The sequence below is a fragment of the Mustela putorius genome, unplaced genomic scaffold (genome assembly GCF_011764305.1).
Source record: "Mustela putorius furo isolate JIRA1106 unplaced genomic scaffold, ASM1176430v1.1 tig00537227_pilon_pilon_pilon, whole genome shotgun sequence".
NCBI lineage: Eukaryota > Metazoa > Chordata > Mammalia > Carnivora > Mustelidae > Mustela > Mustela putorius.
Window position 1 is genome coordinate 28,277,409 of NW_025422368.1, and position 16,926 is coordinate 28,294,334.

The 16,926-nt window shown below is 37.2% G+C and overlaps 1 protein-coding gene across 2 annotated transcripts in view; it reads right to left on the reverse strand.

The window, feature by feature from the left end:
- Positions 1–16,926, reverse strand: part of PDE3A (phosphodiesterase 3A) — a 321,856-nt gene that overhangs the window by 52,032 nt on the left and 252,898 nt on the right. For both annotated transcript variants that reach the window (XM_004755730.3, XM_004755732.3), the window contains exons 3-5: positions 9,486–9,743; positions 7,398–7,552; positions 3,575–3,699 (exon numbers count right to left, since the gene is read on the reverse strand). In XM_004755730.3, the coding sequence (XP_004755787.1) occupies positions 3,575–3,699; positions 7,398–7,552; positions 9,486–9,743 (538 nt within the window). The remainder of the gene's footprint in view (positions 1–3,574; positions 3,700–7,397; positions 7,553–9,485; positions 9,744–16,926) is intronic.

Consider the following 16,926-nt stretch of genomic DNA (forward strand, 5'->3'; position numbering starts at 1 on the left):
CATAATTATGTTACATTGGATATTTCTTATAGTCTTCTATTTTTAAAAATCTTTTACATCTTCCTGTTTCTCATGTATGCCACATCCTGGATAATTTCTTCACATTCTCTGCTTCCCCAGTTTACTATTCCTCCCTCTAGGAGTCCATTATTCCATTTAACCTATCCTATTTCCTTGATTACATTTCCAAAAGTTATATTTAGCTGCTCTGCAATCATTTCTTTTCTCATTGCTGTTACTTTTTATGACCTCATATTTTTCTTTAAATATTTGCATATTTTAATTCTAAAATATGCAAATATTTTGTCATTTAAATATCTCAACCCTTTTAGAGATCTGTAAAGTTGCTTTTGTTTGTTGTTTGTTTCTAAATCATGGTAGTTTGTGTGTTTAGTGATGTTGCTTGCAAGCTTCAGTTTGTTCGAACTTGATATAAAGTTTCATGGCCCTTAACTGGTGATGCTTTCTTCCAAAATTATTTGCATGTATTTTTTGTAGAGAGATAAGGGTTCTACTGACCTACTGACCTAGGACCACATTAGTGACCCTTTAAAGTCTCACATTTAATGTGGAATGCTCAAATTCATTTCCTCCACCTCAGTGGAGTCTCAGATGAGCCTCCAAATTACTGAGGTAACCTGCATTTGCCCTCAGGGCTTCACACATGTATTTGCACACATTGTTCTGTTCTTGACCCTGACTGAAAGCACAGTCTTACTTCTCTGGTTATTAGTAACTTCTAAGTTATAAGGCTTAAGGAACATCACCAAAGAGCAGAGAAGACCAGATAGGTCTTTGGAAAACCAAATTATTATTATTATTTTTTAAAGATTTTATTTATTTATTTGACAGAGCGAGATCACAAATAGGCAGAGAGAGAGAGAGAGAGAGGATGAAGCAGCCTCCCTGTCGAGCAGAGAGCCTGATGCGGGTCTCCCATCCCAGGATCCTGAGATCATGACCTTAGCCGAAGGCAGAGGCTTAACCCACTAAGCCACCCAGGCGCTCAAATCAAATTATTTTTAACGGTGTCTGTCAATGATGCAACCCTAATAATATCATACTTTCTGGAGGAAGTGTCTTCCCACACTAAACAGAGATTTAAGCAAAGTTAGCACTTAAATGACTCAAAGAAACAGTCACCAACATAAAGTCAATGATCAAAGGGAAAGGGAAGTACTGAATTTTTTTTTTTTTAGATGTGAGAAACAACAGAAGAGTTGTGCCTCTTTTAAAATGAAAAGTTTATATTTTAAGGTAATGTCCTGAAATATCAGTGGAATGAATATCAGTACCACATCTCTAACCCTCATAGACTCGTCGCCATTTTGAGGCGATGAGTTTCTGGCTGTGATGTGGTAGTTTGTAATAAATCCATGCTTCTTCAAGAAGAAAAAGAAAAATTGAATTTAAAAGGAAAAAAAAAGTTTTCAAGGCAAAACAAGAGGGACTAGGTTCCCAGAGAGAACAGAAAGAAGATACCCCCAGAAGGGTGAGCCAAAGTCCTAGGAACTATTCTTCCCTTCACAGCATTATTTACTGACCATTAGCATGGAGCAAAAGGTTAAGAATCTAGGCAAAGGATGCAGCTATTAGGGAAGAAAGTCAGCAGAACGTTTAGCAATGTCATGAGGCTAATGACATGAAAACTGGAGTTTGGGACTGCCGCCATGGCACCGGAACATGAATATCTAACAGCCCAGTGAGAAGCGGGTGCTTTTTCCCTGGAGCCATTTGGAAAATTCTTAAGCTGCTATAAAGGCAGAAGATTAAGAACATAAGCAGGAAGCTACTGGAAATCTCTTTAGAGTTTTCTACAGAGATCAGAGATGAAAATTTCAAGTCAGAACATTCCAAGAAGAAGTCATAATAAATACCCCAGACTCTCAAGTGAGATTCTAGGAGGGGGCAATCTGGAAACAGAATCTGACGAAAACTATATTCCAGTTTTGAGTCAGTACAGATTCTGATTAAATGGAGTATTCTTTATCTTAATCATTCACTTTCCTACCTGAAACTTCACTGCTCTTATTTTATTTTTTAAAGATTTTATGTATTCACTTGACAGACAGAGATCACAAGTAGGCAGAGAGGCAGGCAGAGAGAGAGGAAGGGAAGCAGGCTCCCTGCTGAGCAGAGAGACCAGTGTAGTCTCAAGCCCAGGACCCTGGGATCATGACCTGAGCCGAAGGCAGAAGCTTTAACACACTGAGCCATGCAGACGCCCCTGCTCTTAATCTTGATAGCTAAACTCTTTGTCATAGATCTCTGGGCCTCACCTGCATATCTGTTTCCATCTCCCTTTATGCTTGCCAATTTTGCCACTCACTTAAAATCTTAAGTTCCTCAAGCTTTCTCTTAGTGTGCCGGATCTTGTATCTTTCTTCTCTTTCATTATTTAAAAGTCTTTCCTCTCGGGGCGCCTGGGTGGCTCAGTGGGTTAAAGCCTCTGCTTTCAGCTCAGGCCGTGATCCCGGGGTCCTGGGATCGAGTCCCACATCCAGCTCTCTGCTCAGCGGGGGGCCTGCTTCCCCTTCTCTCTCTGCCTGCCTCTCTGCCTATTTGTGATCTCTGTCAAATAAATAAATAAAATCTTAAAAAAAAAATAAATAAAATAAAAGTCTTTCCTCTCTTCCTCATTACAGTCTTTAACATACTCATTACAGTCTTTAACAAAGCTGAGTTGTAATGGCCGCCGACCTTTTTGCATTGCATTCCCCACTAGAGTTAAGTGAGGATTCTGTGAAAGGAGGAAGTGGGTCTGGCTTAATCACTGCCATATTCCCAAAACTAGTTCAGGGTCTGAGATAGGGATTGCTTCACAAATATTTGTTGAATAAAGGATGCTAGAGGGAAGAGAGAAGCTGATGCTTAGAAGTATATGGGTGGCACTGACATTGAGGTAGAAAACTCCATGCAGTAGTCAGACTCCAGATCCCAGATGGGAGAAATCACCTCCAATTTCATTCTGTAACAGCCTTTAGGGGAAAGAAAACCTCCTGCCCACTGTACTGGTGGGTCTTTTGGTTGCTGACTTGTGGGCTCTTCCAAAGGGCTCTCAAAGATCCTGAACCGTATTTTCTCCAAATTTAAATACCTTTTCCTTTAAGTGTGTGTGTGTGTGTGTGTGTGTGTATGACATAAAGAGTTTCTTTGAAAAGATTATAAAACCTAAAGTAAATGAAGCATTCCTTTGAACGCCAATAAATACCATAGTCCTGAAAAATAATTTTAGTAAACGCTAAAAATAAAACTGAAATTTGGGAAGTACATCATTAGCTTTTATATTATAAGATGATGCTTCCAGAGATTATCCTCCATGGTGACACCGATTTCCTACTCATCCAGTAAGTTCAAGACAGGATATCTAGCATGGCAACCTGGAAAGAATCTGTATCATCCCATCAAGAGGAAATTTAAGGAGCTAATTGGTTATTGAGGCTCTGTCTCTTTAGAACAGTCAAACCGAACACATCTGGGTATGCACTCTCAGAATCTTGTTTCACCACTTAAGAGTTAACTCCATGACTGCACACTCAGTGAGTATGAACTCTTCTCCCAACAGAATACTAACCTGGTCGATTTGGCTTTTTTGAGTTTACATGGTTAGCTGCAGAAACAGCATAGGTTGAAGTGAAGGATCTGCTTTTGGTGAGGGTCATCATCACTGGGGTATTCCAAGAATCGGGACTAACAGCACTATGAAGACAGAGCAGAAAGAAAAATGAAGAAATTATTCGTCAATTACCGGGACAGATCTTGCTAGAATGCAGTCACCATTTCCATAATTGGCTTGCCAATCTGAGTCATGGTCTAGGTTCAGTGACAGGACCACTTTACTTCCAAATGAAATAATACATTATCTGAGCTCAGTTTCTGCTGCAGGGAGACAACATTGAGGCATCAAACATACTGGGTTGATAAAAGAGGAAAGAACTTTCCTACTTATCCAGTTAGTAGGAACCAGGCCCTTCTTACTGTACTACTGTAATCATGTTCCTCTTAGATCTTCTAAACATTGATAATTGCATTATTTAAGATGCAGGGAACCTACATTAGTTATGAATGCCACGATGCTCCTTTTATACTCTTTACTATTTATTATTATTTATTATGTATATGTGCATTATAATTTCCTGGCGTTTTAAAATATATTGCTTTCTGTGGTCATTGCAACAGTTTTCAGCTTTGTATTGACCTTCACCTTTTGGATTCCTGTTTAGATCTCATGAATATGTATGTAATAATTCAGGTTTATAGCCAAAAGTAGCTTAGGGAAACCTTTACTTGGTCACCTCATTCTGAAAAAGGGAAAATTTTCTATATATCTGCTGTGGAAGATCTCAATCCCCTTCCACAAAAGTAGATATGATAATCTTAGTTCTACTGGTAACAACTTCATCCTATGTCTGAAAAGTCTTACCAGATCCCCTAAGTTTTTGCTTGTTGTTTGTTTTTCAACCAAGTTTACATCTTCCTTTCTGCCTATTATACAGAGAAAGGGCTCAGTTCCAAAGCTGAGTTGGAATGACTAGATTATGACTTATTTCAGACTTTTTGATTTATCTCAAGCCCTTTTTTTTTTTTTGAAGCACCCACCGGTATGCTTCTACCTCTCCACTGTGCCACAGTTCCCCTCTCCTAAGGATTCCTTGCAGCAGGTTCAGAGGCTCAGACAAGGACCTGCTTCTCAGGACATACATCTCCAAATGGCAGGGCCAAGGTCCTTCTGATCCTTAGTCTAGTGTCCTTTCTACGTGGCTGTAGTTAAAACTACCCAGGAGTCCATCAGCCAGCTAAATACTAAAGGGCACGTAAGCTGAGGACTGTGCCTAATTTTCAATTCCCACTCTTGTTCTTTTGATCACTGCAGTCCTCAAAGTCCTCAACAGAAAGACACACAGGACGAAAGAAAGAAACAAAAGGGTTGAAGGAGAAAGAGACTACAAGAGCTAAACCTCTAATCAGTTTTGAAATCAACTAATAGTGTTACCAATCAGTCTCCTAAGTTTTAACTTTGGTTTACACTCAGGGCTGGAGACAATCTGTGGCTACCTTTCCACTGTTTTCCCCATGATTAAGGAGTCAACCAAAACCAGCTGTATTTAATGGTGGTACTATTGCCACTTACATATGGTTTTCCCTCCAAATCTCTTCAGAATGAATTTCATTTCTTCATAATGGTGAAAATTTGCATCATTTTCAGATTTTGTAACTAGGACATTTATAGGACTGTGAGATAAGGGAATAGTTAAATCAGACAGGGGAAAAATGTATACTCAGGCAAGACAGCTGTATTTCTTGGACAAAGAAAATGAGTGGGGTTAGATGCTCTTCCATATCTATTTTGAAAATATTTGATTATGAGTATTTATTTCATCAAGCAGGATGACAGGATCCCTGGGAGTTAAGCTCATAAAAGTTCTTGAAACTCTCCTCATGATAATTTCTATTACAGTCCCTAATGTCATTTAACTAAGAAGAAAAGAGTATGAGAAATGAAATTTGACCAGAAGTAACAAACCATTACAGAAAGAAAGGAGACATTTATGCACAAATGGATTTTTTGGCAGAGTCACTGTATTTTAAGAAAATCATGGAGCACTAACTATTCTATGACAGAAATCTTGGCAAGGTGTGTTGGTAAAACAGCCTCTCTAAAGATATATACTGAGAACAAAATTCATTTTCTTAAGGAACAAACATGTAATGAGGATCCACTATCACCTCTAAGTATTCACTGCTGTAGACACTGACCACAGCCAATATTTTCAGAGGAAAATATCCCTAAGGACCTATAATTTGACCTTCAGGAAATGTTCACAAAACAAATTAGGTAACCTCCTCCTGTGGTAGCATTTGAAGTTTTACGAAAACCCAGGTAATCAGTTGGAGTGGAATTACACTGATATGTTAAAGAAAGAATCATTTGAGTTTCCTTCTGATTCTAGAGGTTCATTAGCCTATCAATGTTATTATGGAAGACACCAGTTATACATATTTTTAAATGACAAAGAAAAGTTAGCAGTCATTAAACGCATGCTTTGGGTTTAAATCAATCTCAAATGGTGCTTTATTTCTATTCAAGTCCAAGTTCAGGAGAAAACCACTTGTAATATTGCCATCATGGAGTTCAACAACGATATGGTTTATTTTTCAGTCATTTTCTTCAGGGTCATTAATAAAACTGATGCAAACGTTCAAAAACCTAAAATCATATGGGAAATGTTCTCAAAATTCATATAAAGCATGCTCTTTTTATTCTAATCAGAAAAGGACAAACACAATATTGTTTTCTTCAAAAGTCTTTCTAGATCTTAACACGACCTTTCCTTTAGCTTTGGTAATTCTGGCTTTGAAATCATTTTGTAAAATTGTAATTAATATGCTAAATAAAGTTTGTTCTATTTTTAAATGGAGATATAATTGATATGTTAGTTTCAGGTGTACAATATAGGGATTCGATATTTGTACATATTATGAAGTAATCACAAAATAAGTCTAGTTAGCATTCATCACCCCACAGTTAACAAAAATTTTTTTCTGGTGATGGGGACTTTTAAGATTACTCTTAGCAACTTTCAAATGTGCGATACAGCATGGTGATAATATAAAATAATGCTGTATTATTATTATTATTATATTATTAACTATAGTTACCATGCTGATGTTATATCCTCATGATAATTATTTAAAGCTGAAAGTTTGTACCTTTTAATCCCCTTTACCCATCTGGCACACTCCACCCCCCTCCCCCACCTGTTTCTGGCAGCTACCAGTTTGTGCTCTAACTAAACTTTAGATTACCAAATGTTTGAACATACAGGCGCTCTTAGGATAATGATCTACCTTCTGATCTGATCTTTTGCCTTTCATATAATGCTAGGATAACAGGTCTGGTGGGCTGGGGAAACTCTAACAGCAATTTACAAATGTCAGGTTGGATGCTTCCGATTTCAGAATCTCAGTATCAATCTCAGGCTAGGCAAAATCTAGCTTACCACTACTCTGAGCTTGCTCCCTCTTCCCATCCTGTCACACTGGCAGGCATTACCTCAAGTCACTGTTCCCATTTATATTTAAGACCAAGCAATACAATTTAAGCCTATTATCTGATGTTAATCTGTAGAGTCCTTTGCATTTAAACCATATACCTTCATTTTCAAAGCTGGCCTCCAGCCAAATATAAATTGTTGGGCCACTTTTCTTCTGTAATTTACTATTCTTTTATAAAGGGATTTATATACATAAAGGAATTTATGTATGTAATTCCTTTATAATGGAATGTATGAATGTAATACCTTTATAAAGGAATTTATGTATGTAATTCCTTTATAAAGGAATTTATTTACATAACTTCTCTAAGAGATGTGAAACCAACAGGAGCATTGCCTAACCTTGATGGAGATGCTTCCTGCAGTTTGATGCTAGCACTCCGGTCCCTCCGTACAGGCGCAGGCTCCAAAGTGGGGAGGCCTGTGGCTGAGGTGGTGGTTGTCCAAGTCGACGAAACTCGTCTCAACAAACCAGGAGGCAAACTCCTCCTCAGGCGCTAGAAAGAAGGAGTGATTTTATTACCAAGCATATTTTTGATCACTGACTTCTATATAATACAATGGGAGAAAATGGGTTTTTAATTGGAAGTGACTTTATTAAACTACAGTGGCTGAATGTTACCTATCTAAAAACTGGGAGCTCAGGAATTCAATAAAAGAATGAATATTATAAAATTAATGTTTGGGGATCTTTATTTAAATGCTGATTGTAATGTGGAATTATAGGAATGAGAGTCATTTACCTTTGGGAAAACTTTACAGTTACCTCAGTGCAATAGGATATACACACTTATCATATATTGTATTAGTTATTTTGGGCAAAAGCCTTTTTCTCAAAAGTCATTTGTTTGGGGCATGGATTAAGTTTTACCTTCTAGCAAGACAGTCTCCACACCAAAGTGTTTATTAATTTCATTTTAATTTCTTGACTTGCAAAAGCCCGGAGCTGAAGGTAAGAGCATAACTCACAAAATGCACCACTTTTCTTGGGACTAGCATGACTTAGACATCAGGCATAAGGGTAATACCATCAGTACCAACAGAAGAGTCTGTCAGTTGACCTGCAACCCTCTCATAACTACTTCTTCTCCTGTGATATCCTAAACAGGGTATGTGGCATTAATGGCAGGGAGGCAAGAGTCTGAGCTTACCAGGATGAGTACCAGCACTCTGAAGAGGGCCTTCAACTTAAAAATTAAAAGGAAGGTAGTCTTCTAATACAACTACAACAATATAGTACTAATAGGTAGAAGCTTGACCCATTTTTAATTGTTACTAGTTACCCCCAAGAGACCAATCATTGAGCCATTCTCTTCAAAGATGAATCCTGGTTTCCTGAAGGTAACAAAAGCTTTTGAGAGGTATATGGCACCTTGAGATTCAAGAATAGCTCAGATACTAGTTTCCCATATTTCTTAAAGATCTGAATATGCATCTTTGAAGGTAATTCAAAAGGAAGAGAAAAGGTCAAGCCCTGTAAATACCAGGACTGATGCCTAAAAATCTCACTCACTTCATGTCTATTCTGACACTGAAAGGAATCAGTTAATCTCTATTCCTTGACTGTCACATCATGCTTAGCCATACCTTTCCCAGAGAAGATGTTCCAAGAAAATTATGTAAATACCTAATTGACTAAATTGTGTGCAACACACATTCCTGAGACAAGAGACTCACAAAAGCTAAGTCATGGGTGCTCCTGACTGACCACCAGCCTGAGAGGACAGATGCCTGTTTACCAAACACATAACCATGCAAGACATGCTGGAAAGGACTTAAATTCTGATTTTTTCAGTCTTTAAAATAACCCATTTTCAACTAAGGCAAGGTCTAAGCTGGTTGTAGGATCCCATTTCCTACAGCTTACATTTGTAATACTCTTACATCTTACACATAAAAAGAAGGGATTTACAAATCACTAAGGCCATCTTTTACTTGAAGTCATCCAAAATCAATTAAAACAGTTTGCGTTCAAAACGTCTTGGATTTGGGAAACCCAGGAGGATACTGTGAACGTTATCACACAAAGGAATCATGAGCAGCCGATCTTGGGGTTTTCGAGGGCAAGGGATTTTAAATAGAACCACATGAGAGGGAGCAGGGACTTTTGCCTGTCTCCAACCCTCATGGCTACATTCCTGTCTCACAAAACAGAGTCTGGCATATGGAAGTAAAAACTTCTTCAGAGTCTGAATTTAAATAAAAAAAAAAAAAAGAAAAAAGAAAAAAAAGTAAAACTTTCATTTATAGAAAGCTATAAGGTATCAGGACACAAGTCTTTATGTTTAAATTTTTATTACATTGATGTCCACAATCAACATATCTTCACTGAGTCACTGAGATGAATCTGGATCTGGGGATGACAAGAAACAGACCTAGAAGGCAAAAGAAGACGTTTAACCTTTCTAGGGATAGGTCATTCACACTTACCTTGGGAATAGCCAGCTTGTCTTTTTCAGAGCTTTCCTCAGAATCAGAACAGGTGTAATTGTCACTGAAGGAAACAGCAGGATTCATGCGGGGCTTGTGAATCGCCTGGAAGGTGAGCTGGGTGCTGAGCAGGTTGCTCACTGCCCTCAAGGACGTGCACACGTTGGGGGGCAGTGAAGGGTCTGCCAGGAGGTCAGTAATGAGGCCGTGAGCCTCCCCCATCACGGCAATATCCACAGTAATACTGGTTCCTGAGGACTGAGACACCAAACAGATTAACACTCAAGTGAGAAAAGGCCTGAAGCTGAAGGTGCACACACTAAAAGGGGGCTTTTTCCAAAAAATGGGCTGACTAACTCTTTCAAGTTGCAGTAAAGGAACATTCAAATCCCATTTCTGTTTCAAATTTTGCCAAAATTTGCCACGGCTTTTGCCATTTTGGCAGTCATAGCATGTTTTTTAATGTTGTAACTTTGGGAGGGGCGGGGCATATTTGAAGAAATTAAAAAGATAAACACTAGCTTTTAAAAGGCAAAAAGTTGAGGTGCCTGGGCGGCTCAGTCAGTTAAGCTTCCGAATCTTGGTTTCAGCTCAGGTTGTGATCTCAGGGTCCTGGGATCCAACCCTGCATTTGGCTCTGTGCTCAGCAGGGAGTCTGCTTGAGATTCTCTCTCCCTCTCCCTCTGCTCCTCCCACCCCTCACACTCTCTCCCCCTCCTTCATTCTAAAATAAATAAATCTTAAAAAAAGAAAAAAAAAAAAGCAAGAAGTTTCAGTGAATTGGAAAAAACTTCCTATCAGCCATTCCTTGTAAAGAGCTCAGTATTTTAATGCATGTTATTTAGAAATTTCATTCTAAAAATAAAATTAGTATACTGCAAACTTTTAATTTTAGTAATATTTTAATGTGACAGTTAAGCCTGGTATATGGTATTTTTTTTTTTTATGATTTTATTTATTCACCTGAGAGAGAGAGAGAGAGAGAGAGAGAGAAAGCGCACACACACGAAGAGGGGAGGGGCAGAAGGAGAGGGAGAAGCAGACTCCCTGCTGAGCAGGGAGCCCAATGTGGGGCTTGGTCCCAGGACCCTGATATCATTACTTGAGCCAAAGGCAGATGCTTAACTGACCGAGGCACCCAGGTGCCCCATGGAAGTTACTTAATTAATGTAACAGGCCCCAAAAGCCTTTGGCTTTTGATCAGATTCACATGTTATCCCTCTTCTTGTTGTTCGTAAGAACAGTAATTTTAGTTCTGGTATTCTGTGGCACCTCTATCCTATTTTCTAAAATGCCCATCAGACCGAGAGTCCTTACACTCTCTTTGCTGAAGAAAGGAAAGCACAAAAAACAGAGGGCAGGATTGTTCCCCACTCTACTGCTCGAGCCAGAATGCCAGCAGGAAGGCATGACAGCAAGGGAGAGTATGGGCAGAGACAAGGCCAAGAAGGTAGATGAAGCTTCAAGACCGCATACAGAAGACCACGAATACTGGAAGTTGCCACAGGAAGAGGCACAAGGAACCCACATAACTCCACAATGCAGTTAGCAATCAGGGTGCAACTTCTGGAGCTAGGCTACTTACGTCTAAATTCTGACTCCTAACCCTACCACTTTCCAGCTGCATGATCTCCGGCAAGTCACTAAGATCCCGTGCGGGGATTTCTGCATCTATAAAGTAGATACAGTCATAGCACCAGCTTCAGAAGGTAATTCTAAGAACAGGGATAATAAATGTAAAGCACTCAATACTGTGCTGGCAACTTTAAGTGCTCAATACTGATAAGAGTATAAAAATTGTAATTCTGGAGTTTTTCAATAAAAGACTATTAAAAGCTTGGCTATGTATTTGGAAGAAAAATTTAGTCATTTTTTCACAACAGACTTAAAGATAAACTTCAGAGAGATGAAAATTTAAACATATATGATTATAAGTTTATTAAAAGAAAGAGCAGGGCTTAAGTTATAATGCTGGAATGTTAAAAAATAATGTGACTTCAAACTTGAGGGTCTCCTCACTTTCTCAGGAAGATTCTCTCAAACAGATCCTGATTATTTGATGACTCTTTGATTTTCCCATGCCCAGTTCTTTGTTTTTTCCCTGAGAAAATAACACCAACATTACTTTGTGGACTTGCTGGAAGGATCAAATGCAATGCTGTATACATTCGAAAGGGAGCACCTTGCCTAGATCGCGGCTGACATATTCGGCTATATATCCCCTCAACCACCTCTCACCAAAATGACTAGGAGGAGGAACACGCAACAAAGGAAAAATTCAGAGACTGTGCTCTCTGCCACAGAAGTATTGGATATGGACATAAACAGTATCTTGGAAAGGGAATTCATGGTAACAATTATCCAGGCAACGGCTAGGTTGAAGAAGACCACTAGGGGCAACATAGACTCTTTAAGGGTAGAAGTGAGGGCTGATCTGGCAGTACTAAAAAAATGCTATCAGTGAGATCCAATCTAATCTAAATACTCTCAACAGTTAGGGTAACCGAGGCAGAAGATCAAATTAGTGATCTAAAAGACAGACTCATAGAAAATAAGGATCAGGCAGAGGCCTGGAACAAACAGCTTAGAAGCCATGAAAACAGAATTAGTGAAATAAATGATGCCATGAAGTCTTCCCACATCAGAATTATTGGAATCTCTGAGGGGACAGAGAAAAAAAGGAGACTAGAAGATATAGTTGATCAAATTCTGAATAAAAATTTCCCTAATCTGGGGAATGGAACAAGTGTTCGTATCTTAGAGCCCGCTTCCCCCTCTCTACCTGCCTCTCTGCCTACTTGCGATGCCTCTCTCACATAAATAAATAAAAATCTTTAAAAAAAAAAAAAGAAGATATGGTTTATATATACCATGGAATATTATACCTACATCAGAAAGAATGACTACCCAACTTTTGTATCAACATGGACAGGACTGGACGAGATTATGTGAGCAAAATAAGCCAAGCAGAGAAAGTCAGTTATCATATGGTTTCACTTACTTGTGGTGCATAAGGAATAACGTGAGGAACATGAGGAGAAGTGAGCTGTGGAGAATCGGAGGGGGAGACAAACCATGAAAGATTATGGATTCTGAGAAACAAACTAAGAGTTTTGGAGGGGAGGGGTTCAGGGGAAGGATAAGCCTGGTGGTGGGTATTAAGGAAGGTATGTATTGCATGGAGCACTAGGTATTGTGCATAAACAATGAATCTTGGAACACTAAAAAAAAAAATTAAATTTTAAAAAATATGAATTCATAAACTGTCAGTGAAATATATGACAGTTTGGCAGATCTAAAGACATAAGCTTCTATGTAAGCAAATATACCATAAGCAAACAGAAAAAGCAACGAGAAAGTATTTGCCACACAGAGAAGACAAAACATATCCAAATGAAGAGCTTCTAAAAAAAAAAAATCAATAAAAGACAAATTTTGGTAAAAGGAATAACCAAATAACCCAAACACAATGTAAATAATCAAATGTATAAATTTACTTGTCTGCCTAATATTTAAAATACAAATTAACATAATGAAAACTTTTACTCATCGAAGTGACAAAATAACAAAGGACTGAGAGCACCGAGTATTAGTTATAGTTTGGGCAAGTGAACAGTGAGTCAAAACAACCCAGTGTTTGTGGAAGGGCATTTTGCTGAATCTATCAATTTGTCACTTAAATGTATATATTTTATGATCCAGGAAAACAAGGTTGACAGACGTCTAAAGAAAAACTCCAAAGATGTAAAAATACGAGGACAAAGGCATAAAGTGATACAATATCTCTCTAACAACAACCAGAGAATGCAGCCATAAATGCACATTGATAGAAAAAAATGATACAAATAAAGTTGTAGTATAACAATGAGGTGGTATATATAGTTTTTTTATAAGATTTGGGTAGATCTATAAATACTTACTTGAAAAAAATACATCATTATTCACTGGTGGGGAAAAATGTCATCAAAAAAGCGAGTATGTATTATTTTTTATAATCAGAAAAATATAAAAATTATGAAAACATCCAGCATACATGAAGATATGTAATCCTGGACCAACTATAAGTAATGGATAAATTTATGACATAGAGCAGTTATGTCATATATTATTATTCCATAATATGTATTATTATGGAATAATAATAGTAACCATCATAATCATAGTGGCAGGTTACATTTGCTCAACACAAGTCTGCAAAGTACTTCATTTACTAACTTCATTTTTATTAGTAAAAGAGAACTTGCCAGAACCCTGATCAGATAGCTGGGACATGCATCATCAGACTGTAAACAAATACTCTGGTTCTAGAGCTTAGGAGCTAAACCAGTACTCCAAAATATATGTTGAACTTTTTAATCTGATGTTCCTAAATATATCTATCTGTAATTATTTAATGCTTTAGGTACTCACTGTGCCATGCTCTTCTGTTTGGATGCCTAAATACACATGACGGACCACATAAAAATTCAAGAGTAATGTTAATAGTTTTAGGATACATAATCATGCATCCTTCACATATGCACCTACACTGTCAACTTCAAAAACATTCATAAGATATGCCACCAAAGTAAATTAACATTCCCTTTCGGAAACATGTATTTTCAACTGTACCCCTAATTATGATGCTTCTAAAAAACTCACTCAGCATGACCTTCTGAAAGAATAATATTTATACCTATTCATGCTTTTCGTTTCTTTTTTTTTTTTTTTAAAGATTTTATTTATTTATTTGTCAGAGAGAGAGAGCGAGCACAGGCAGAGTGGAAGGCAGAGTCAGAGGGAGAAGCAGGCTCCCCGTGGAGCAAGGAGCCCGATGCGGGACTCGATCCCAGGACGCTGGGATCATGACCTGAGCCGAAGGCAGCTGCTCAACCAACTGAGCCACCCAGGCATCCCACCTATCCATGCTTTTCTAATAAACTTAAAATCAAAAGTCACTACACTATTTCCCTTTAAAAAATGAAAATTTAAGTCAAACTGTTTTAGGACATAATATTTTCAGACTTTCTGACAGTGAAATTAACAGTTTATGTTCCAGTAATTAATAATTAAAGAGCTTTTCTCAAAATGTTCTCACTAAACAAAATTTACAAACCTGAAGAAAAAGTAGAGCATGTTCACTGGTAACTCGAATTATAATTTTTAATGAACTATTGGTGAGAGAATAAGTTTTTTTTTTATAATTCTCTAATTTTATGACTTTTTAGTAATGTATTTTCTTTTTAAGTACTAGATACATTTCTGATATACTAAAAAAAACTTAAAAATTCTAAGGTAACTTTAAAATGCAAATAGAACTGAATTCATTCTCCTAAGCCATTGTTAGCATTAGATAAGAATTTAGAAAAGACATTCATTATGTTTTTAATGCTTTTTATGCCATAGCTTTGGTCAAAGCAAGGGTCTTCAAGCAAAAACAAAGCAATATTCATGCCAGTGAGAAGTAAATGATACATGCTGGAATTGGCTAAGAAACCAAAGTGGTCATTTTTACTCTTGAAAAAGTATACTTTAATGAAGTATATTTAATACAGGAATGAAATCAGGTCTTTGCTACACCAGTTTTCTGATTCAAAAATAGAACTGTACAACAGTCAAAAGTTGCATCACACATAGAAGTTACCACCACTTTTTCGCTCAAGTAACTAAAGGTTTCAATGAGGCATAAAATCTAAAACCAACAATCAGATTTGCTTGCCACAAAATTGCCAAGACTAACCACACATGACAGATGGGCCTCTCTTTCAATAAGCAGAAGGCAAGTTATAAAGACATGGAAGAGTCCAAGGAATAACTATTAAGGAATTTTAGGAGAGAAGGGCTTTGGTTGATGGTAGTTTTTTCGTCCGATGATACAAAATATGAAAAAGAGTGACTCACACAGAGGGTATTGCCATACCCTATCCAACTTTGAAAATAATGTAACTAAATTTCTAGGTATACCAATAAATACTCAGAAATATTCCATTTAACTGGTGAAATCTTCGTGTTAATAAATAGTAAAGGTTAAGTTTATATGAAAGCTACTTTAAAAGGAAAGTCTTAAGTTAACAGCCTGAAATCATCTTTGAGTGCAGTAGGGAAGTATAAAACCAGTTGAGTCTTTTTATGGTAGAGATAAAACAATTTTTTTTTTAAGTGACCAAGCAGTATCAGACATTCTACTTTCCAAGTTCTCCTTATGATAGGAATAGTTATATATAACATTTAAGAAGATGCAAGTATAATTCCCTGGACATTATTTAAATGAGAACTAGATTTGGATCACCACCTTTAAAAAGAAAATCCAGAATTTAAGTCTGATAAACAGCCGAGGAAAGTGTGGTTTTATATGTTAAAGTAAAAATAGCTGATTTTCCTGGTAAATCCACCACTTTTCAAAGCACCCAGTTTTTAAAATATTTTCCCTTGTCCCTGTTATCTCTGTCCAGTCTATTTTACTTCACTTTACTCTACTCCAGGATGTGAATACATAGATGCTTTGGTATATAATATGATCTAATTGCTTCAAAGTTACTTTATGCATCATAAACCAAAGGCCAGGAAAATCTGGAATTATACATAAGAAGTTAAAGAAACAACAACAAACACACCATTAAACATAACTCCTAGAATAGGCATGTATTAACAATTCAATTATAGGAAATTTGTTTTCACTCTTACAACTGCTGCACTAAAACTCTGAAATCACACTATTAGCATGATAAAAGGGAGAGCTCTGCATACGTACAGCAGTCACAAAGGATATGCCCTCCATGCAGGGCACCCAAGTTTCTAAAATTACCCTAAGAGGTAAATTTTGAAAAATTCCAACAAATGAATTCATGTGATCAAATAACTCACAGCATGTATGTAAAATAAAATTATATATCTTTAAGTAGCATACCAGATTATTTAGTGTAGCACTGTGTTTGGGTTTCTGTAAAAATATTATTCAGAAATGGGGAATTTCTAAAAGGAATAATTGTTGAAGAGTTTTAGGAAATAACCATAGGAACAAGGTGAATGAAAACAAAGAAGCCAACAAACACCATTTCATTTAAAGAATGAGAAGCTGCCCACAGGAAAAATCAGAAAGGGACTGGGAACACTGAGGTCAACAACAATTTGCTGTTCAAAATGATCAGGGCGGCTATCTGGTATAGGAAATGGAGCGACGGTAATGCATCTAATTCCTGATGAATTCTGTTGGAGGCAGCACCAATTCCCTCCAACAGAAGGTATAGAAGTGAATAGTTCTTCCTCCTACATATTTTGAAGCAAAGATTAAACTGATAACTTAATCAAATTAAACTGATAATTTAATCAAATTTCATCCCTGTAACTAAGCATACATCCTTGCTTAGAACTGGAAGATACATAATAACTCTCAAGTCTTCTGAGTCAGTGAATTAGTGAATCATCTGATGAGTCATTTGCTTTGGAGATTAATTTGTTTTGA